The sequence below is a fragment of the Henckelia pumila genome, chromosome 4 (assembly GCF_033568475.1).
Source record: "Henckelia pumila isolate YLH828 chromosome 4, ASM3356847v2, whole genome shotgun sequence".
In the NCBI taxonomy this organism is placed as follows: Eukaryota; Viridiplantae; Streptophyta; class Magnoliopsida; order Lamiales; family Gesneriaceae; genus Henckelia; species Henckelia pumila.
In genome coordinates, this window is record NC_133123.1 from 194,845,634 (window position 1) to 194,868,269 (window position 22,636).

At 36.6% G+C, this 22,636-nt stretch overlaps 1 protein-coding gene across 1 annotated transcript; it reads left to right on the top strand.

Annotated features, from left to right (window-relative positions):
* Positions 1-2,089: 2,089 nt before the first annotated feature.
* Positions 2,090-7,808, top strand: LOC140867282 (vacuolar-sorting receptor 3-like). The gene is made up of 12 exons (XM_073272355.1): positions 2,090-2,596; positions 4,151-4,843; positions 4,926-5,014; positions 5,090-5,159; positions 5,233-5,316; positions 5,404-5,480; positions 5,557-5,638; positions 5,941-6,023; positions 6,110-6,176; positions 6,572-6,700; positions 6,789-6,898; positions 7,391-7,808. The coding sequence occupies exons 1-12, from the start codon at positions 2,296-2,298 to the stop codon at positions 7,493-7,495; spliced, it is 1,890 nt and encodes a 629-aa protein (XP_073128456.1). The 5' UTR covers positions 2,090-2,295; the 3' UTR covers positions 7,496-7,808.
* The last annotated feature ends 14,828 nt before the right edge of the window (positions 7,809-22,636 follow it).

Sequence of the window (22,636 nt, forward strand, 5' to 3'; positions counted from 1 at the left end):
AGTTATTGAAATAATTATCTCGATTATTTTTATATCCACAGCCACGACCACGACTGCGATAATTTTTACGTCCACGTCCACGTCCACGCCCACTTCCTCGACCTCGTCCACGACCAAAATATTGTCTATGCCTTTGATTTTGGTTTTCATTTTTAATTACGACATTTGCTTCTGAAAATGCCGTTGAACCAGTGGGTCGGGATTGATGATTTCTTACTAACAATTCGTTGTTCTTTTCCGCCACAAGAAGACATGCGATGAGTTCAGAATATCTCGAAAATCCACGCACTCTATACTGTTATTGTAGAGTTATATTTGATGCGTGAAATGTGGAAAATGATTTTTCAAGCATTTCCATCTCAGTAACAACATGCCCACAAAATTTCAATTGCGAGACTATTCGATACATCGTAGAATTGTAATCACTGACTTTTTTAAAGTCTTGGAATCTCAACGTATTCTATTCATCACGGGCGGTCGGGAGTATAACTTCCCTTATATGCTCAAATCTTTCTTTCAGCCCTTTTCATAAAATCATTGGGTCTTTTTCTGTGAGATTTTCACATTTCAATCCCTCATCAAGATGTCTACGTAAGAAAATCATAGACTTTGCATTTTCTTGTGAGGATGATATATTATTTTCTTTGATGTTATCACTTAGACCCAATGACTCAAGATGCATCTCTACATCGAGAGTCCATGACATATAATTCTTTCCAGTGATATCGAGCGCAACAAATTCAATCTTTGCCAAATTTGACATGGTGTTACTAGAAAAATAACAATGCATTTTATTAGTTAATTTTTATTAGTACGACAATACAAAATAATGGAATAACGAAGATTACAAGTGCGTTTACAAATAGAGAAAAAGTATGTGGTGGAAAATTGCTGGTGAGTACAAGACTCGTGAGCATGATGATCATAGTCGTTATGAAAAATAGCCTTATAAATGCCATAATCTTCATCTTTGAAAAATCGAGTAGAAATTATTTTGAGAGAAAGAGTGAATTTGGTGTGATTGAAAATGAGTTTGAGTGAACATATTTATAGGGCAAAAACTAGCCGTTTGTTACCGTTGGGGGTAAGAAAAAATCGAGTATGTGTTGAATAAAAATCTGTGATAATCATGTGATGCATATAATGATAATCATAATTAAATATACGCAATAAAATATATATCATATCACGTTATTATAAGGTCAGTGTCATAGACAGCCTCTTATATAATAACATGAAATTATACAAATATAATTAGACAATAAAATTATATAAGCAGTAATGTATAATCATATCACGTTATTATAAGGTCGGTGTCATAGACAGCCTCTTATATAATAACATAAAATTATACAAATATAATTACACAATAAAATTATATAAGCAGTAATGTATAATCATATCACGTTATTATTTAAAAATCTTAGAAGCTTTTATACTTGTCGTATCCCTTACTGGGAGTGTGGGATGTCGTCTTAACATCCTCACATGATTTATAACAAGTTTTTTTTAAAAAACTTATTTTTTTTATCATGTCTGATAATAACATGATATTATATATTAAATATATAAACAACAAATAAATAAACAATAAAATAAATATACTTACTTGTTAAATATTTTTGTCTTCTCTTTGTGTTTTGAAGCGTCGGAAATTATAGAGAACCTTCGAGCGATCATGCTGATAACGTGTTGTGAAAAGTAAAAATTTATGATAAAAACTAAAAACTCTAAAACTCAAATATATCAAACCAAACACTTATAAAATCTTCTCTCTAAACTTGTGTTCTTTCTTCATAAATGTTGAGGTATATTTATAGATCCTCAATTGAGAAATGTCCAAAAATAAATATGTCATTCATTACATAATCAAAAATTAAAATATCATCACATCACCATCACAACAATTTTCACTCTAATTTTAATATATAATTTCCAATAAAAACAATTACAAATAAACTGAATTTGATTTCTACAAAAAAAAATTATTTGATTAAAAATAGTAAGACAAATAGATATCTGTTTCTTAATAGTGAATACATGTATATTTGTTCTCTTATATTACACTCCAAGAAGCAACGTGACAAGCACATTAGTCAATTCAACTCCACTCGCAAATTTCACGCTCAAATTCCATGTCTTTCAAGGTCAAACTGCCCAAATCTCACGCATGAACCTCATATATTTGAGTGCTTGTTTGATTTGATTCGGTATAATCAATTCCCGGAAGAACTAAGAAGTAATCAGATTTCAGAAAATCTCGATTCTTCCTGGATTCTTTGGAATTTCTGGCAGATGGGGCATTCAAAAGGTAGAGTCTTGCTGGGGATTCTGCTTCTGATTTGCTCAGAACTCGTTGTGGGTCGGTTCGTGGTGGAGAAGAACAGTTTAAGGGTGACTTCACCAGAGAGCATAAAGGGTATTCATGACAGTGCCATTGGAAACTTCGGGATTCCACAATATGGTGGGAGCTTGGCTGGAACTGCGGTGTATCCGAAAGAGAATAGGAAAGGGTGCAAAAGTTTTGATGATTTTGGGATTTCTTTCAAGGCCAAGGCTGGAGCTTTGCGTAACTTTGTTCTTGTTGATCGTGGAGGTATGTATTCTTTTGGAGAAACCCTTTCTGTTATCTTTTCTAATATCTCCGTTTCACGCTAAGTATGATGTTTTTCCAATCTGGGATCTGTCATTTGGGTGCCATTTGCTGCTTAGATTCTGGAATCTATGTGTATATTCTTTTATGTGACCAAATATGGCAAATTTACTTTTTTTTTTAGAAATAATCTAATCAGAGATTTTTCATTCGGGTGCCGTTTGATGATAAGGATTCTATGTAATCTATGGTGTATCTACTTGTTTGGGATCAAATATGGTATTTTTACCTTTTATGGAAATAAGTTGATTTGATAGATGGTGGATGGGTTTGAAGTTGTCGTTCCATTTGAAGTCTAATTGCTTGATGTGGATATGCATTCGGTTAGTTTAGGTGATTATTATGTTTTTATGATTTGAAAATTTTTCTTCCTTATGGCAAAAATAGCCTTTGAAATGGAAACATGGGTTAGTTGGATAGGGCTCAAATAAACTTTTTGATTTTCTTTTTTCTACTCGTGATCTTTCATCTGCAAAATCCACATAGCTGCATGTGTGGAACAATGCTTCAAAAAACAATTAACACATTAAACCAAGCTTAGGATAATGTTTAAAAATTGATGAGGTCGGATGTCAAAATGTTAGTCAAATAGCCAAGTTTCTTTTCCGAAAATTAGGTGAAGGTAGAAGCAGAGTTTCCAGATGGCCAAATAATTGCTTAACAGTTTTTGGATTTTAGACATATAGTTGCTGGTAGAGCCAGCTGAGAGGTTTGAAGAGATGAATCTTCATGTTCCGTTTAATTGATAAACGAAGCATTTAGTCTGAGTCTGATCTTACTATTTCATCTGAGTGTCATGGTTGCGTATAGCAATCACAGCGTTGATTATGGAATCTGTATATTCTGTCTAGCAACTTTTATAACAACGAGAACTGCTCAAAAAACCGACAGTTACCATTTATTTCTTTGATTTTCTGTGAGAGGTTGTTTCAGTTTATCTTTTACAAGCAGGCGGGTGGATGAATTTTGGAGAAACACTTTGAATTCCTATAAAAAATTTCTTTAGATTGTATATTTAATTTTTTTTAAATTTGGAATAAACCATTTGTTTGTAGTTTTTTATTGTTCTAAGTATTGCTTGGAAACGCTGTCATGATCTTTCAACTGATCTGTTTTAGCAACCGTGATTCACATTAACTGTTTTAAGTCACCAAGATAGCTTTAGAAATTGAACCATTTTTTGGATTGGCATTCATTTCTTTGGTCATTTGGGAAATTAATTATAATGACTATTATAGCAGCTGTGGTTTCTATGATCATTAACTTACCTTATATGTTGAATTTTGTGAAGTCTTGTTAGGTTATATTTAATCCTTGTTTTAGCTCGAACTTAAAAAAACGACATCTCCCGGTTGAGCTCTTGGTTATATATTGAGAGTGAAACGTTTAAAACTAATATTTTCATGTGATATTTTGGAGATGGGTTTCATGCTGTTATCTATGTATCCATGAGACATAATTTTACAACTTTATTGATAATTTGCCCCTATACTGCAGATTGCTTTTTTGCTTTAAAGGTTTGGAATGCTCAGAATGCTGGTGCAGCTGCAGTTCTAGTTGCTGATAACGTTGATGAACCATTGATAACCATGAACTCACCTGAAGAAGCTGGTGCATCCGCAGAATATATTTCGAACATAACAATACCGTCTGCGCTGATCGATAAAAGTTTTGGTGATAATTTAAAGAATGCAATCAGCAGCGGTGATATGGTGAACGTGAATCTTGACTGGAGAGAAGCTGTTCCCCATCCAGATGATCGAGTGGAGTATGAACTGTGGACTAACAGCAACGATGAGTGTGGAGTTAAGTGTGATATGATGATCGAGTTTGTGAAGGATTTTAAGGGTGTGGCTCAAGTCCTTGAAAAAGGTGGTTATACTAAATTTACGCCTCATTATATAACTTGGTTCTGTCCTCAGGCGTTCACTGTAAGTAGGCAATGTAAGTCTCAGTGCATCAACCATGGACGATACTGTGCTCCAGATCCTGAACAAGATTTTAGTTCTGGTTATGAAGGAAAAGATGTCGTTCTTGAAAACTTGAGACAGCTATGTGTGTTTAGAGTGGCCAATGAGACCCAAAAGCCATGGTTGTGGTGGAACTATGTTAATGATTTCCAAATTAGATGCCCCATGAAGGATAAGAAATACAACAAGGAATGTGCTGACAGTGTAATCAGATCATTAGGTAACCAACCATACGCGTCTTTCATCACAAATTATCTGTCTTCATTTCATGGTTCTTATGTTTCATTTTTGTTGCATACCAGGGCTCGATCTTAAAAAGGTTGAAAAATGCATGGGTGACCCTGAAGCTGATTCAGACAATCCTGTTTTAAAAGAAGAGCAAGATGCTCAAGTACGTTTTATCTTGATGCTATGTTCGTCTGCGATGATAATCATGTAAATTGTCTAAGAAGTAAAAGTTCTGTAGGTTGGAAAAGGATCCCGTGGTGATGTAACCATATTGCCTACCCTTGTGGTGAATGATCGGCAATATCGAGGTCTGTTTGTCGGTAACTTAAGTTCCATCAATCAATCTTGGTACTATCTTATCTTAATGCTTGTATATCTCAGGTAAACTGGAGAAAGGTGCAGTTTTGAAGGCTATATGTTCTGGTTTTGAGGAGACCACAGAGCCATCTGTTTGTTTGACTGGTGGTAAGTTATTAGTCCAATTGTTGAATGACTTCATGTCACTCAATTATGTATGAGATGAAATCGAAGCTGCTACTGTCTTGACTGCAGATGTTGAAACAAATGAGTGCTTTGATAATAATGGTGGCTGCTGGCAAGACAAGACGTCTAATTTTACAGCTTGCAAGGTTCTTTTTTACTTTAATTTTTGAAATTTTATCTAGCTTCTTCAACTTCCGATAATATTTGTGTATGCATATTTAGGACACATTTCGAGGAAGGGTGTGTGAATGCCCAGTCGTGAATGGTGTGCAGTTTAAGGGCGATGGTTACAACTCCTGTGTTGGTATGTTTAATTATATAATTTATTTTGCATTTGTCCATTTGACCAGCGAGTAGTTTCTGCGAATGATGAGAAATGCCTACTGGAAGTAGTCATTTGTAGGAAGTACCTTGTGATTCCTATTAATGTATTAGTTTTAGCATGTTTATTTGATTATTATTATATCTCATCTTATCTTTAGCATTAAAAGATTAATATATATTTTATTTCTTTCTTTCACAATATTTTGTTTCTTTCTTTCACAAACATTTTGACCCCCAAGGCACAGTCATTTAACTCGATATAAAAATAAATTTTGTATGCAGCAAGTGGCCTTGGAAGATGCAAGTTAGGTGATGGAGGCTGTTGGCACGAAAACAGAAATGGAATCACTTTCTCTGCTTGCGTGGTTGGTGACTCCTTACAAGTTTGTCTTCATCTTTTTTGCAAGCCAAAACTTGAATAAAATGAAATTTTTTTATATTTTGACAACAGGATAACGAGGATGGAAAATGCGCGTGTCCTTCTGGTTTTAAAGGAGATGGTGTTAAAAGTTGTGAAGGTAAGAAATATATATGGTTCACATTTTGGCCCTAAATCCATGCAGAATAATATAATTATTTCATTACATTTTAACCGTAGTCTAAGTTTTGATTGTTGCTTCAGACATTTCTATCTCATATTACTCTTAGTTTAGTTTTTACTATATATGACACACGTTGTTGATGTCATGTGGTGGCACCATTAGCAAGTTTAGGGAACATAGAAGAGGTATCACGTTAATATCAATTCACCAATTCAAAAAACATATATAGCTGATTGGTTACTTTTTATCTTTTCCTTCAAGAATGTGAAGGTGTAGCAAAACGATCAAGTACTTTTTGTGTCCTAGCTGCAGTTTCCTTGTTTAACTTTGGTTCTCGACTTCTCGTGCGTTTTATCTCTTGTGGCACATAGATGTTGACGAATGCACGGAGAAGAAAGCTTGTCAATGCCCTGAATGCAGCTGCAAGAATACATGGGGGAGTTACAAATGCACTTGTAGTGATGATCTATTGTATATCAGGGACCATGATACCTGCATAAGTTAGTTCACTCCTAATGTTTGTTGTTGTATGTTCGTATGGTTACATCCATAAATCTTTTACTTATTTCTATGATGTGTTTTGTTCAGGTAAGAGGGCTGCTGGAGAGAAGTTTTCTTGGGTGGCCGTGTGGGTTATTTTGATTGCATTGGCCATGGCTGCTGGCGGGGCATATCTTGTTTACAGATATCGGTTGAGGGTAAGTTCTCTAAGCTTAAATGTTGCGTCTTTCCTTGCATGCAAACCACGTAAACATAGTTTCTGATACATACATACGTGCTCAATTCCCAAAATCGCCCTTGGATATGCTAAAAAAAAATCAATGACTGATTTCATGTTGTTATTACTTGGTTTGAGGGCTTATTGTGAAACTATGGATTGGTGCATAGATTTCATTGCAAAACGTATGCTAATAAACCATCGAAACGCTTAATCCAAAGTAATTGCCATGGGAATCGGGATGTGTGTCTATTATCTTTCCACTGCAAAATCTACTTACACCATGATTGTAACCAAGAAGACTTGCAACTAATTAAGATCAATACCAATGCCTAGTCCATAATGAAGGGAAGGAGGAAACTGAAGATTTACCATGTATTTGCAGTACTAGCACACATGTGTCGTTTCTAAGCCATCCACCGGAAGATCTTCATACATCTTACCATTTCTTTTTCTATTGGCCCATTTTCAGTCATATATGGATTCGGAGGTCAGGGCTATAATGGCGCAATATATGCCTCTAGACAGCCAGCACGATGTTCCGAGTCAACAAAATGAAGGTCGTGCTTGGAAATGAAACTGAACTAGATCATTTTCTCTACGAAGGTGATACACCAGGGCGCGACTTGCTGTCCCAAATCTGAGGTTTTGAAGTTAGATAGACACACAAAATGAGATTTGTCCTAATGTCTGCATTTTCAATGGACAATGCATTGGGGTTGATAACATTTATTCTTTTTTCAGCAAAATAGATACAACAATAACGCATATAACTCTATGAATAGACATACATGATAGATGTAACTCTCACAGAAAAAAGTACAAGTTTTATTCTCTGTAAAATACCTTTTTTTTTTTCGCAGTTCAATTAATCTTTCCACACACACCCCCCCCCCCCCCCCCCCCCCTGGATTTTAGGCAGTTTAATTTATCCCGAATGTATCATGGGGTGTGTGTCATTTTTAGAGGGTATGTGATGGGTCACTTGCCTTGGATGAAATTATTCGAAACTTGAATTGGTATTGTGAAGCTAAAAATTTGAATCTCTCAAGGCTTTGGTTGAGAGGAAATAAAAATAATGAAATAAATAATACTAAATTTATTTTGATTCATAATTGAAAATAAGGTTGAGAATTGAGATGAACTGATAATTCCTTAATTTTTATAAGTGGTGTTATGTTTGGTAATTTGGTTAAATTTTGTCGAATTGATATTGTGATTATGATTGAAACTACTTATTCAACCACAATAACTTCAACTATTTTCGACTTTATAAAGTAATATTACAATGAGGTTTTGATTATAAAAGATGACTTTTTTAACCATACTGATTTTATTTATTTATTTTCTTGTTGACAATAAAAATTAAAATTTTAATACCCCAACAATAGTTGGGTAAAAACTAGGAAGCCTGAAGTAATGGAAAAGAACGGCTTATTGGCACAAAGAAGAGTCTCAGAGTGGAAATATAAAATCTCTGTTGCTATAAACTGACTGAGTTGATGCCTTATATCACAGTTCGGAAACAAATGTTTTAATTTGAACAGAAAACTTATCCAACAGCTTTTATCTGCAAAAAGCAATCACGAATTTGATGAGGAGAAAAGCAAATTCTTAATATCACTCTTAGGAGAATTAAGATGCAAGACCACCTACAATCGAATTTATAGTTTACTATTCTATGATGGGATTATTTTATTTTATTTTATTTTTGATATTTGTGATAGAGTTCACTGGTAGTTTCAATTGCTCAATAAAAAAAGTTGTTTTGTTTTGTTTGTTTTTTACTATTTTTTTTTTTCAAATCGGTCCTATAAATATATCTATATTAACTTTTTAATTTTAATAATCCAATATTTTAATATTTTTTTTTTTTTTTTGGAAAACCACTATCAATATGAGTTAAACCAAGTCAAAATGTACAACCTTTGAATACACACCTTAGGCATTGTTTGATTTGATGTATTATTAATCTATGTATAACTTATCCCAATCAATTTCAACTTATTTTCGTCATATTATTTATCTATTTATTAATTAATAATTTTACATCAATTAAATCAAATAAATCTATGGATTACTTATCCTATCACTCAAATCAGATGCCTTAAAGTGTATATATTAACGTGACTAAAAAAGAATACCGTATTTGATGGTGTGTTAACTAACCTGTCGTCACATATCCACGTATAAAATAAAAGTTCAATGAAAATCAAATTATTATACCCTTCATGGCTTCTTCTCCACGAACCCTACATAAATCTTTCATTTCTGGCGAGGAGGTGCCGATGTCCAAGCCCATGATTCTATATAAAAACGCTACTGGCATATTTTTCTCAGAGGAAGAACTGACTGCAGACATGAGTAATGCTCATCCACACGCCTTGATCGAGAAATTTTCTGGTGGATGGCCGACGAAGGAAAAGAGTGTTTTCTGGTTGTTACAATATCAAGTTTTTGAGACCAGGGTTCTTATTCATTGATTTCAAGCTAGAGGAGTATGTTTATGGCCCATTTCTGGGGCAAGGAAAGATGGTTATTTCATGGCTATGTTCTTCGAGTTTTTAAATGGACCCCGGACTTCGATTACCAACGTGAATGCTCAGTTGTACCTGTATGGGTTTGCTTCCTTGATTTTCCAATATCATTATTTGATAGGAAGTACTTGTATTCGGTGGCCAGCCTCATTGGAAAGCCTATTAAGATGGATGAAGCAACTTCGAAGGGAGAAAGATTAACATTGGCTCGGGTTTTTGTTGAGGTAGATTTTTAAAGCCTCTTCATTGCAAAATCTTCATTGGGATGGGTAAAAAGATCTTGGAGCAGCGTGTAGTGTTCAAAAATTTGCATAAGTATTGTGTGCATTGCTCTAATGTTGGAGATGATGTTAGCGAATGCTTTGTCAATGGCAATAAGCCTAGACCAGCTCCTAAAAAGTCTCTCTTAAAGGGGATTTACATGATGTTATCAATAAAAGACGTGAAGAGATTACTGAACATCAGTCGAAGGAAGCTGATGTTTTAGGGCGTGAAAATCTGCAGATTTCGGATGATTCCAGAAATACCTTAAATGGTCCACGATTGGTTTGGAAGCAAGTGGGCTCGAAAAAAGGAAAAGAGAAGGAAAATAAAGGATTAGATTTGCATCCTTTTTAACATGGATCCCCATCTTCGAAGGGTGCAGATCAGCTTTATCTTGGGCCTCGGAGTCCGTTGTTTGGTCATGGATCAACATCTTCTAATTTATTTGATCCTCTTCTTTCGTGTCTTTATGAGGAGGCTGTGGTGCATCAATCTCATGATGCAGCAGGCACGGTTTCAAATAATTCACATTTCCTATAGGGGGAATTCGATAAATTCAATCCTTTGATTGATAATCTTGCAAATGATCCAGTGTTGGCTAGAGATTTGGTTACCTCCGGTAATATTGTAGCTTCCAAGAAATTCGATGGAATATGGAATGGAACACGGACATATGGGGTGTTTATCCAATATGTTTTGGATGGAAGTGGAAATCTTAATTCGGGTGTGGAAAGTGATGTTCAATCTGAAGGAGATCCTGAGCCGGAGATTGACAAAGGTGATACTTTGCTTGGACCATTATGATGTTAATATGGAGCATTTTGCTGATCCTGGGGTTGCTCTTTTGCCGGAGACGGACAAATCTTTGGAGGATCGTGATGCAGAAAAGGGGAAGATTGTTGCATTCCTTCTGATGGGTTGGAAAAGAAAGTGATCAAATGTCTTACAATAACTGAATCTGGGACAGAAATTCGCAATATGCAGGGCAATGTTGTTAGGTCAAAATTAAATGGTTTGTCGGGAAACATATTTAATGCTAGTTAGATGGTGGACTGCAGATGGCTGGTGAGGACGCGTGAATTAAATTCACGCGCACCGGGAGCTCTATAAATAGAGCTCCATTTTTTCAGTTTTATATATCCCAGAGCGAGAGAGCAAAAGAAAAGACAGTTAAGAAAAAAGAGTTTTTTGGGTTTTCTTGAGTGTTTTCTTGTGTGAGTTAGAGAAATATTTTTCTCGGTAATACTCGGGTGTTGGGATCGTGTGAGAGATATAGTGTTTTGTATACACTTGTAATATTTCTCTGGTTATAAATATTTGCAGCAGCTCCGTGGACGTAGCCTATATTGGGTGAACCACGTAAATATTTGGTGTCCTTATTGATTATTTTATTCCGCAATTATATTATCGTCATGATCACTCCGGCATAATCCATAACAACTGGTATCAGAGATGTTACGGTGTCCGGGAGCCTTGGTGAAAAATTTCTTAAAATTCTGAGTATGCTCTGTAGTTGCAGCTTTGTCTGATCTTTCACATCAGAAAAGATTTTTTGAAATTTTATTAAGGCAGGTGAAACGATGGCCGGAAATGACGGATCGGGACCTGGAATCAATAAGTTCGACGGTACAGATTTCACTTTCTGGCGGTTACAGATTAAAGATTATCTGTATAGCAAGAAGCTATATCAACCTCTATCCGGGTTGAAGCCAGAAAATATGGAGGATGATGAGTGGGAGCTTCTTGACCGACAAATGTTGGGGGTAATACGATTGACCCTAACAAAGAACGTGGCACACAACGTGGCGGAGGCAAATACCACGGAGGAGATGATGCCCATTTTGTCGGATATGTACGAGAAGCCATCAGCAAATAATAAAGTGTTACTCATGAAAAAGTTATTCAACTTGAAGATGGAGGAAGGAGCTTCGGTGGTGGCACACATCAATGAATTCAACACGATTGTTTCCCAGCTAACATCGGTTGAAATTAAATTTGATGATGAAATTCGAGCACTTATTCTTTTGACGTCTTTACCAAATGTTTGGGAGCCGATGCGGGCAGCGGTTAGCAATTCTGCTGGAAAAGGAAAGTTACAATTCAATTATGTCAGAGATCGAATCCTTGGTGAAGAAGTTCGCAGAAGGGATTCGGGAGAAGCAACATCATCGAGATCTGCCCTAAATCTCGTAAACAGAAGTAGGGGCAGAAGTGCTGAAAAGAATTCTAACCGATGGCGTGGCAGATCCAAGTCAAGGAATGGAAAAGACAAAAATACCTTTGAAAAGAAATTGAAGTGCTGGAGCTGTGGTGAAACTGGTCACATGAAAAAAGACTGCAGATCACCCAAGAATAATGCAAATGCTGTTACTAAGGATGTACATGATGCCTTAGTACTATCCATGGAAAGCCCAGTTGATTCATGGGTTATGGATTCGGGAGCTTCATTTTATACCACCGGTGATCGTGAGGTATTCAGTAATTACACTGCTGGTAATTACGGAAAAGTTTTCCTGGCTGATGGAAAACCGTTGGAAATAGCTGGTATGGGTGATATCAGTTTGAAAATGTCAAACGGATCCATCTGGAAGCTCAACAAATTAAGGCATGTACCAAAGTTGACCCGGAATCTGATCTCAGTGGGACAGCTCGATGATGAAGGACATAAAGTGACCTTTGGTGATGGCTCTTGGAAAGTGAGCAAAGGAGCCATGATTATTGCTCGAGAAACGAAAACTGGAACCCTGTACATGACTTCCAGTTGCAGAGACATGTTAGCAGTTGTGGATGCTGGAGCTAATTCAAGTCTCTGGCAATGTAGACTTGGACATATGAGTGAGAAGGAAATGAAGATGTTGATATCAAAAGGGAAGCTACCAGAGTTAAAAACTGTCGAACACAAATTGTGTGAAAGTTGTGTTCTTGGAAAACAGAAAAGGGTGAGCTTTTCAAAAGGCGGTAGAGAACCGAAAACAGCAAAGTTGGAGCTGGTTCATACTGACGTGTGGGGACCATCTCCTGTGACATCCCTTGGAGGCTCACGATATTATGTCATATTTATTGATGATTCGAGCAGGAAGGTTTGAGTTTATTTTTTGAAAAATAAATCTGATGTTTATGAAACCTTTAAGAGGTGGAAAGTCATGGTGGAGAATGAGACCAACTTGAAAGTGAAGTGTTTACGGTCTGATAATGGTGGAGAATATGAAGATATTGAGTTCAAGAAGTATTGTGCACAGAACAGGATCAAGATGGAGAAAACCATTCCTGGTACACCTCAACAGAATGGTGTGGCTGAAAGAATGAACAGGACCCTGAATGAGCGAGCCAGGAGCATGAGATTGCACGCTGGACTGCCGAAATCATTCTGGGCTGATGCAGTTAACACTGCAGCGTATCTGATCAACAGAGGACCTTCGGTACCACTAGATTGCAGAATACCAGAGGAGGTCTGGAGCGGCAAAGGAGTAAACCTTTCGTTTTTGAAAGTGTTTGGTTGTCTCTCATATGTTCACATCGATTCAGCCAGCAGAACGAAACTTGATCCAAAATCAAAGAAGTGTTTCTTTATTGGTTATGGAGAAAATGAGTTTGGTTATCGGTTCTGGGATGACCAAAATCTAAAGATCATTCGGAGCAGAGATGTCATTTTCAATGAGCAAGTTTTGTACAAGGACAAATCAGACATTCCAGCTGGAGATAAATGTCCTGAAGTCAAGAAGACAGATGAAGTACCATTGATGGATATTCCTATGAATGAGTCGGAGGATAGTAACCAGGAAGAAGAAACTACACAAGAAGTTGATCCACAAACTCCGGTGAATGAACTCAGGAGATCGTCAAGAACAATCAGACCACCTCAGAAATACTCCCCTGCACTTCACTATATTTTGCTGACTGATAAAGGTAAACCTGAGACCTTTGAAGAAGCAATGAAAAATGATGATTCAATCAAGTGGGAGTTAGCCATGGAAGATGAGATGGATTCACTGTCATCCAATCAGACATGGGAGTTGACGGAACTTCCGAAAGGCAAGAAGACATTACACAATAAGTGGGTGTACCGGATCAAAGAAGAAGTTGATGGCAGCAAACGGTACAAGGCAAGACTTGTTGTAAAAGGCTTTCAACAAAGAGAAGGCGTTGATTACACTGAGATTTTCTCTCCAGTGGTTAAGTTAACCACTATCAGAACAATACTTGGACTAGTGGCTAAGGAAGATTTATATCTGGAGCAGTTGGATGTAAAGACGGCGTTTCTTCATGGTGATCTGGATGAAGAAATTTATATGAAACAGCCACAGGGATTCGAAGTACGAGGGAAAGAAAAAATGGTATGCAAACTTCAGAAGAGCTTGTACGGTCTCAAACAAGCTCCAAGACAGTGGTACAAGAATTTTGACTGATTCATGAATAACAACGGTTTCCTGAGGTGCCAGGCGGATCACTGTTGTTATGTGAAGAAGATTGATGGTTCATATATCATTCTACTGCTATATGTGGATGACATGTTAATAGCAGGAGCGTGTCTGGAAGAGATTGATAAGCTCAAGAGAGAGTTATCAAAAGAATTTGATATGAAGGATTTGGGAGCTGCAAAACAAATCCTTGGAATCGGGATCCTTAGAGATCGGGTGAATGGAGTCTTGAAGCTTGAGAAGATTCCTGAAAGTAAAAATTCTGCTGATATTTTTACGAAGGTGGTGACCACTGACAAACTGAAGTTGTGCTCGACTTCAGTTGGACTACAAGCGTAAATAAAGAAGGCATGAGCTGCTATATTGACTGTGTGAAGCCATGATTGACATCAAGTCTTCAAGTGATAAATGTTAGGTCAACATTAAATGGTTTGTCGGGAAACATATTTAATGCTAGTTGGATGGTGGACTGCAGATGGCTGGTGAGGACGCGTGAATTAAATTCACGCGTACCAGGAGCTCTATAAATAGAGCTCCATTTCTTCAGTTTTATATATCCCAGAGCGAGAGAGCAAAAGAAAAGAGAGTTAAGAAAAAAGAGTTTTTTGGGTTTTCTTGAGTGTTCTCTTGTGTGAGTTAGAGAAATATTTTTCTCGATAATACTCGGGTGTTGAGATCGTGTGAGAGATATAGTGTTTTGTATACACTTGTAATATTTCTCCGGTTATAAATATTAATGTTATGCAAAAGAGGGGGCCCGGTCATCCGCCAAAATGTAATAAGTCGGTTCCACCTATGGCTCGAGGTGGCCAAATTAAACAAGCTGCTGGCCTGGAACCAAGTTCTCAATATTGAACGGTATCATTTGGAATGCTCGAGAACTAGAAAATAAATCTTCACAACGTCGAATTAAATTCTTGAAAGATTCAAATCCTCTTTTATTTCTAGCGATTCTTGAGCCGATGCATTTGCTAGATCAGGATTAGTTGAATCACAAATTTGGGTTTTCTGCTGTTATTACTAATCTTTCTAATAAGGTTTGGTTCTACAGTATTAATGATATTGTGGTTTTGGTGATTGTAGATCGTGAGAAGTTCCTTCATTTGAAACTCTCGTTTGGGTTATTTCCAACATATATTTGTTTGACAATTGTTTATGCAAAATGCAACAGGGTTCTGTGCAGGGAGCTCTGGGAGAGATTATTGGAGTGTCAACCTCTTGACGGTTGTCCTTGGGTCATTGGAGGAGATTTTAATATTATTGCAGATCCGATGGATCATTCTATTGATATTGTTAATCATCCCGGAGGTATGTAGGAATTTGCTGATTTTATTGTTACTGTCGGTTTTTTGGATGCAGGTTTTGTGGGTTCCCGGTTTACTTGGACGAATAGAAGGATATGGAAACACCTTGATAGAATCTTGATCTCCTCTTCCTGGGAAAATTTCTTTAATTCTTTCAAGGTTGAACATCTACATTTTGGGTCCTCTGACCACTGTCCGTTACTTATCTCAGACACTTTTATGCCTAAACCGAGGGGTTCATTTCGGTTTCAGCGCATGTGGTTCCTTCATCCTGGTTTTATGCAGACGGTCAGGTTAAACTAGAATAATCCCTTTTCACATAGGGTTTGATTCGCCTGGTGATTAAATTAAAGATGCTTAAGAATCATCTCAAATGATGGAATCAGGAGGTGTTTGGCAACATTCATGAAAAAAATCAAGGCTTTGGACTTAGCTGCCTCTCTTGCTGAAGAGAGGTACGATTTGAATCATTCGGAGGTGAATAGGAAAGCTTCGTGTCTGGCTCAAGCCAATATGTCCCTCTGTATTTCTATGGAGGAAGCGTTCTGGAAGCAAAAAGCGTATGCAAAGTGGATTGTTGAGGGGGAGAAAAACACTAAACTTTTCCACGCTATGGTTAATCTTCATCGGGCCAGAAATAATATTGATCAAATTTGGGAGAACGGGGTTGCTCTAGAATCCCCTACACAAATTTCGGCTTCTCGTGTTCATTTTTTCGAGGACCTGTTCACTGGTGATCCTTCGGCTCCTGACAGGTCCTCTTTTGATCATATCCCGATGCTGGTGAAAGCGGAAGAAAATATTATGTTGGAGGTGCCTATTTTTGAGAAGGAAGTTTATGATAGTGTTTGTTCTTTACATGAGGATAGTGTTGCTGGACTTGATGATTCTCAGCTAGTTTCTTCCGAAAATGTTGTGATATAATCAGAGTTGACCTAGTAGATTCCATTCGGGATTTCTGGGCTGGTTCTCCTATCCCCAGGAGTATTTCGCCTACTACAATTATTCTGATCCCCAAAAGTGATGATGCGCAACGATGGGCTGAATTTAGACCGAGTAGTTTATGTATGTGGGCAATAAAATTATCATGAAGATCATTGCCACTCGTCTGAGCCATATTCTTACCAACAATATATCTCCTTCTCAGAGTGGATTTATTGCGGGCAGGTTCATTTATGATAATATTCTGCTTGCTCAAGAGATGGTCAACCATATTAATTATCCTATCCGAGGTGGAAATCTTATTATACACGTTTATTTGTATCTCCTTCGAGATAGCCATTTTCATAGGGTCGATCTGCCCTACACCTATTTATACTATATGATACTAGGAGTTATCTCAATGCACGAAGACTGATACTACGGTGATCTAAACGAGTATGTGAGCTACCCAATGGTTGGATCCATAGATGGTGCTACATACTCATTGGTGCCTAGTTTGAGCAGGACTCGGTAGCTGAACAACCACCCTATTCATCTCACACAGATCATATTACTTTTGTACACTCATATTTACGTCTTGGGCTTAAGTCGCTCATGTCCATGGTGTTATATTGGACACCCATTCCACGGGGTAGGTCTCAGGTTAGATGGAGAGAGTGGATGGAGGCAGGGTTAGATGCATGGCCAGAAGCTGATAAGAGATATTTTCTTGCAGTCAGTTTCATATTATAAGTAGGTATGCGAAAATATATTTGGGCTTTTTGCACCAGTTGTATTCCACCGTATTTTTTCTACTAGATTTTCAAGTTTTCTCAATACACTCTGTTATTTAATAAGTATTTTTATATTAAGATAATTGCATGCTTATGACTGCTAATTAGTACGTGATCCGGGCTAGGTCATTACATTTATGATATCAGAACATGCTTAATATTTTAAACTTAGCGTGATACTTTGGGATTTAATGTGCATTAATATTTTAGAGTAGTGTCCGTTCAAAGAGATGAAGAGCATGGCGTTATAGGCCCTGTGGAAGCAAAAGGTGCACAGTGGCATCCTCACAGACACCATCATCATCGCGAGGGGTTGACGCCATTTTTCCGTGCATAAATTCTTGCAAATTAGGCCTAAGCCATTGGTGGGAGGTGATACTCCAAATACTGCAGAAGACTGGCTGGAACGTATGGAGATTAGTTTTCGAGCCTTTGACTGCTCCAAGGAGCATAAGATAGAGGCCATGAACTTTCTGTTGAGGGTCGCATGCGAAAATGTTGGAAATCCAAATATGATTAGCTGCTTTTGGAAAAAGGCCAGGAATTATGGGATGATTTTTTGTCAGAATTTTATGAAGCTATATTTCTTCCAACATTCCGATAGACAAAATCCATAGAGCTACTAACTTGAAACAAGACTCTTTGACAATCGAAGAATATCAGCAGAAGTTAATTGAATTGCTGCCACTCTTCCCCCACATCAATGCAAGTTCCGAGGTCAAATATGGTAATTTCCTGCAAGGCCTCAACCAGAATATCTTTGATCAGGTCACTGTCACTCATGATCCAACATCTTAGGAGACTACGGTGAATTACTACCGTCAGGAACATATCAGTGCGAATCGTGCCAAGGAACTTCTACTTTTCAACCCAATAAATCACTTGGACCCCATGCCCAGTCTTTCAAAAAACAAGGTTCTACCTCTAATTTTAATTATTCTGGTTCTCACGGAGTATTTTGATTTGGTAAGAAAGAGGAGTGATGCCGTGATCATTGCGGGAGGAAACATCAGACTGAGGAATGCCAGAGGGCATCTGGTGCATGTTATACCTACGACAAGAAAGGGCATTTATCGAAAGATTGTCCTATGCTAATAGGAGGCAAGAGTGGAGCTGCTAGTGGAACCCAGGATTTTGTCCATCTACGCCAGCTACCAGCATAGTTGGATATTTTTACCCTACGACCCCGAGCCCAAGAACAAGTGTTTTCTTTCAGTCAGACCAGACAAATATGGAGAGTGATCGCATGATAACAGGTACCTTTTTTTTATGTGGAATACCTACTCTTTTTTGATAGATAATAGTGCATCACATTCATTCATCTCTAGTCGTTTTGTAAATATATATAAGTTGTCCTATGTATCCCTAGACATTGATTTAGCTGTGTCTACTCCTATGGGTCAAGAGATAATCACTAAGCATCTAGTGATGGAAGTCGTATAGAGTTGGAGGGAAATTTCTTGACTACTATCTTGATGATGTTAACGATGTCCAAATTTGAATGTATATTGGGAGTATATATGCTGACGTTGTATCATGCTATTGTGGATTGTCACCAACGACTGGTATAGTTTTAGCCAGATGAGGGTGATAGATGGTTCTTTTATGGTGAGGGAGCATGACCTCCGATGCTTCTTGTGTCAGCTTTGAAGGTCTATCCTACCTTAGCGTCTGGGGGGAAGGCTATCTCATCTATGCCAATGATGCATCCACAAGTAATAGTAGTATTAGGCATATACCAGTAGTCAGCAAATTTCTCGATGTTTCCCAGACTAAATTCCTAGTTTTCCTCTAGTTTGTGAGGTGGAATTCGGCTTGATTTATTGCCAATAACTTCACCAATATACCGAGAACCGTATCGTCAGGCTTCGTCAGAAATGTGGGAGTTAAACAGCAGTTGCAAGATCCGCTGGACAAAGGATATATTAATCTAAGTGTTTCTCCATGGGGAGCACCTGTCATGTTTATTAAAAAGAAAGATGGATCGATGCGGTTGTGTATCGATTATAGACAGCTGAACTGGATCACCATCAAGAACAAGTATTTGTTGCCACACATTGATGATCTGTTTGATCAATTTCAGGGTACTTCTATTTATTTCGAGATTGATTTGAGATCGAGATACCACCAGATGTGTATTCGAGACTCAGACATTCCTAAGACTGCTATTCGTACAAGGTATGGTAATTATGAATTCTTGGTGATTCCATTTGAACTGAAGAATGCACCTGCAGTCCTTATGGACCCGATGAACCATGTGTTCGTAGATTATCTAGATAAATTTTTTATCGTCAGAAGTTTACAAATTTCTCGAAAGATTCCTCGCAATCCGATGGCTATTAAAAATGAACATTCTTCCGGGTAAGCTGTGTCAAAGGCCTGGAAAACTGGTAGAATTTCTTGATGAAATGATGGAAATATCCAGTTAGACCTAGAAAACTACGAATCTCAGCTACTGCCGTCGGATGTGTCCAGTTCATCGGGTCCATCCTATCAGAACACATTCTTGCCCTTGTCCTGAGGCATCAGTTTAGATAACATAACCTCCCGATACAGATGATAGCCTATGCCTTTCGACAGCTGAAGACACACGATGTAAGGCCCTGAAATTAATTATTTTGGGATTAGTGGAATTTATTAATTATTAGAATTGAATTGATGGGAATTAATTGAGCCGGGATTGAATTGATTTAATTTAGAGTTTCAGGAACCGGTTTGCAAATAAGCCGGTTGACTAGTCAATGGGGATTAATATATTATTTGATATATAATATCTACCCCTCATCTCCATCACCTACTCCTCTCTCCTCCTCCTTCTCCCTCACGCTAGAGAACCAAGAAAGCCATGATCGATTCCCAAGCTTTTTGCTCCGTCTGATTCGCACGATCCGACTGTCAGATTTTCGTTCCGAGTTGAGATTCATGATCACCGCAACGAGGGCTTCGTTTTGACGTAAGTTTTGCTAAGATCTATGAACTTTGATTTTTTTTGGGTTGTCAGAATTTGATGATTTTTGAGTATGTTGTTCTTGAGCTAGCATAGACTGTGTATTCGAAGTCGATTTGAAAAAAGAACGAAGTTAGAATTTTATATGATTTTTGGGAGCATAAATTCGAAATTGGGTTTGAGATTTGTTGTGTTTTGAAGGATTGGAGGATGATATGAGATAGTTTGAGTTGTTTGATGATGTTTGTTGATTTTTGGATTGACCGTTTATAGCCGTTATGCCGTTGAAATCGAGTTTGGATTATCGGTTTTATTATTCGGTTTGATTTCCGGGTTTGTTTGAGTTAGAAGATTTATATCGAATCTGTATTTCACATTTTCATATTTGAGTTGAAAGATTCGGGTTTGGATCGAACTTGGAAGTTGGATCGATTCGAAAATTGAAGAACGATATATTATTGAACTTCTTGAGATGGCTCGACTTGTTTTGATTCGATATTGATTGAGTTCGTTGAAGAAGCTGCTGATCACGAAAGCTTTGATAGTGATCAATTTTAGATTGATTAGTGTCACATATTTTCTATCTTCTTCTCTCATTTTTGCTTTGTTTTTTTATGATTAATATATCTATTTTTGTTTAAAATCTAGTTGTGTTCTTTAACTATTAACATATGCAATAGCTAGACTAACTCTTCTGCCTCACTTATATTCTAATATATGAATAATAGAATCCCTAAGTTTATTTGTCGTGTTACTAAAACGAGGGACAATACCTTCAAGGGGAGACTTACAATTCAGGGAAAAAAATGTTTTTAAACTCACGAGGAGTTTATGTTTAAAATGTTTGTGCTAGTTTTGTCCAGAATGTCACAAAAAAGAAGATTGAAAGGAATTTTAATTCCTTAAATTTCATTCTTCAATTAAATTGTATTTAATTAAATTGTGTCTTCTAGACAAGTTAGGAAATATGATAAATATTCTATGAAATTCGAAATATGCATAGGATAGATATTTACCTTGATCGAATTATATCTTGATAAGGAATATATGCGATATATGTTTATTAAATATATTCAAGATATGATTTGATATGTATGATAGAGTTTTATTCCTACTTAACATTGTTTCCTTATTCATGTAAGACTATATCTAAGGAAATCTTCTAGCTTTGGATTCCAATCTATAAAAGAAGATTTTTGCGCACAAACAACAGGACTTCAGAAGACAACTCTCTAGAGCATTCATTGAAGAATTCCAGCCAAGAAGTTGAAGATTTCTGAAGCAATGTTTTGCAAACTTCGTTGTTGTTGTCCCCGTGTTACCGTTGGTATTGAAGACATCGGAGACAATACTTAGTGCATAGTGTTGTTTGAAAATTTTTCTGTTTCTTCAATTTAGTCTTACGGGAGTTGCATCTATTTATTTTATACTTTGATTATTTAGGATGCAAGTTTGATTTCTCAACGTGTTGAGAAATTTAGGATTTATTGATTTTTTGTAAAATCACTAGTATTATTTTGTAAGACAGTTATACACTTTTGTAGTGATATTTAGCCCTAAGGCACCCCATATGAGTATTCTTTACTCGTGAAAAATTATTTTCTTGTGTTATTTATTTTACGTTTTTATTTTCGATGTACTGTGTTGTCTCTTGTATTGTAATACCGCGGACAATACTACCCATTTACTTAACAAACTGCACACGTACACGTTTATTTCATAGAATAATTAGGTGTTGATATATTAGTTTTGTATTAGCTTGATGTGTGTTTCATTTTAATCCGCTATTTGATTTTCAAATACGTGCATTAGTTTTACAATCTAGTAGGTTTAACTTTAATCTTTTATTATAATTGTTACTTCGTTAAAGTTAAGCATCAAAATTACGCTGATCGAGAAAGACGCCATGAGATGCAAAACTATAAACATTATTCTGAAAATTACTTTAATCCCATTAAAATGTTTTGATTCACCTTAATTAATTCAAATGTAATAACTTGCACGTCAACAACTAAGATATTTCTATTTAAAACATTTATTACATATTTTAATCGTTTAAAAATACAATATAAAATGACAAGAAATAATATTACATTAGTCTTCAAATTTAACATTATTTTTTGTTAGGATCGAAATTAAAATGTGTTAAGAGAATGGGTGAATAAACACTTTTAAAATATTTTTAGAGCTATAATAGTTTGTTCTTGAAATGTTAAAAAACGAACCGAGCACCGAGAGATTATATCAAGTTTAGTTTTCAAACCGAGCTCATGAAAACACTCAACATAACCTTCTAAAAACCGATTAAAAATTTTGGAAATCATTTGAAAAAAATTCAAGTTGAAATAATAAAAATCGTTTGGTTCAAACATCTTGTATGCCACATTTTGATATTTTCACAAGCACATAAGATGCTTCAACAATTCCTACCAAAACACTAGAAATAGTAAATGCGATAAATTAAATAGACACGAATTTTTTTATGAAAGTTTGAAGGTCAAATCCTTCTATATCTCTTTCTTCCATTTTCGAA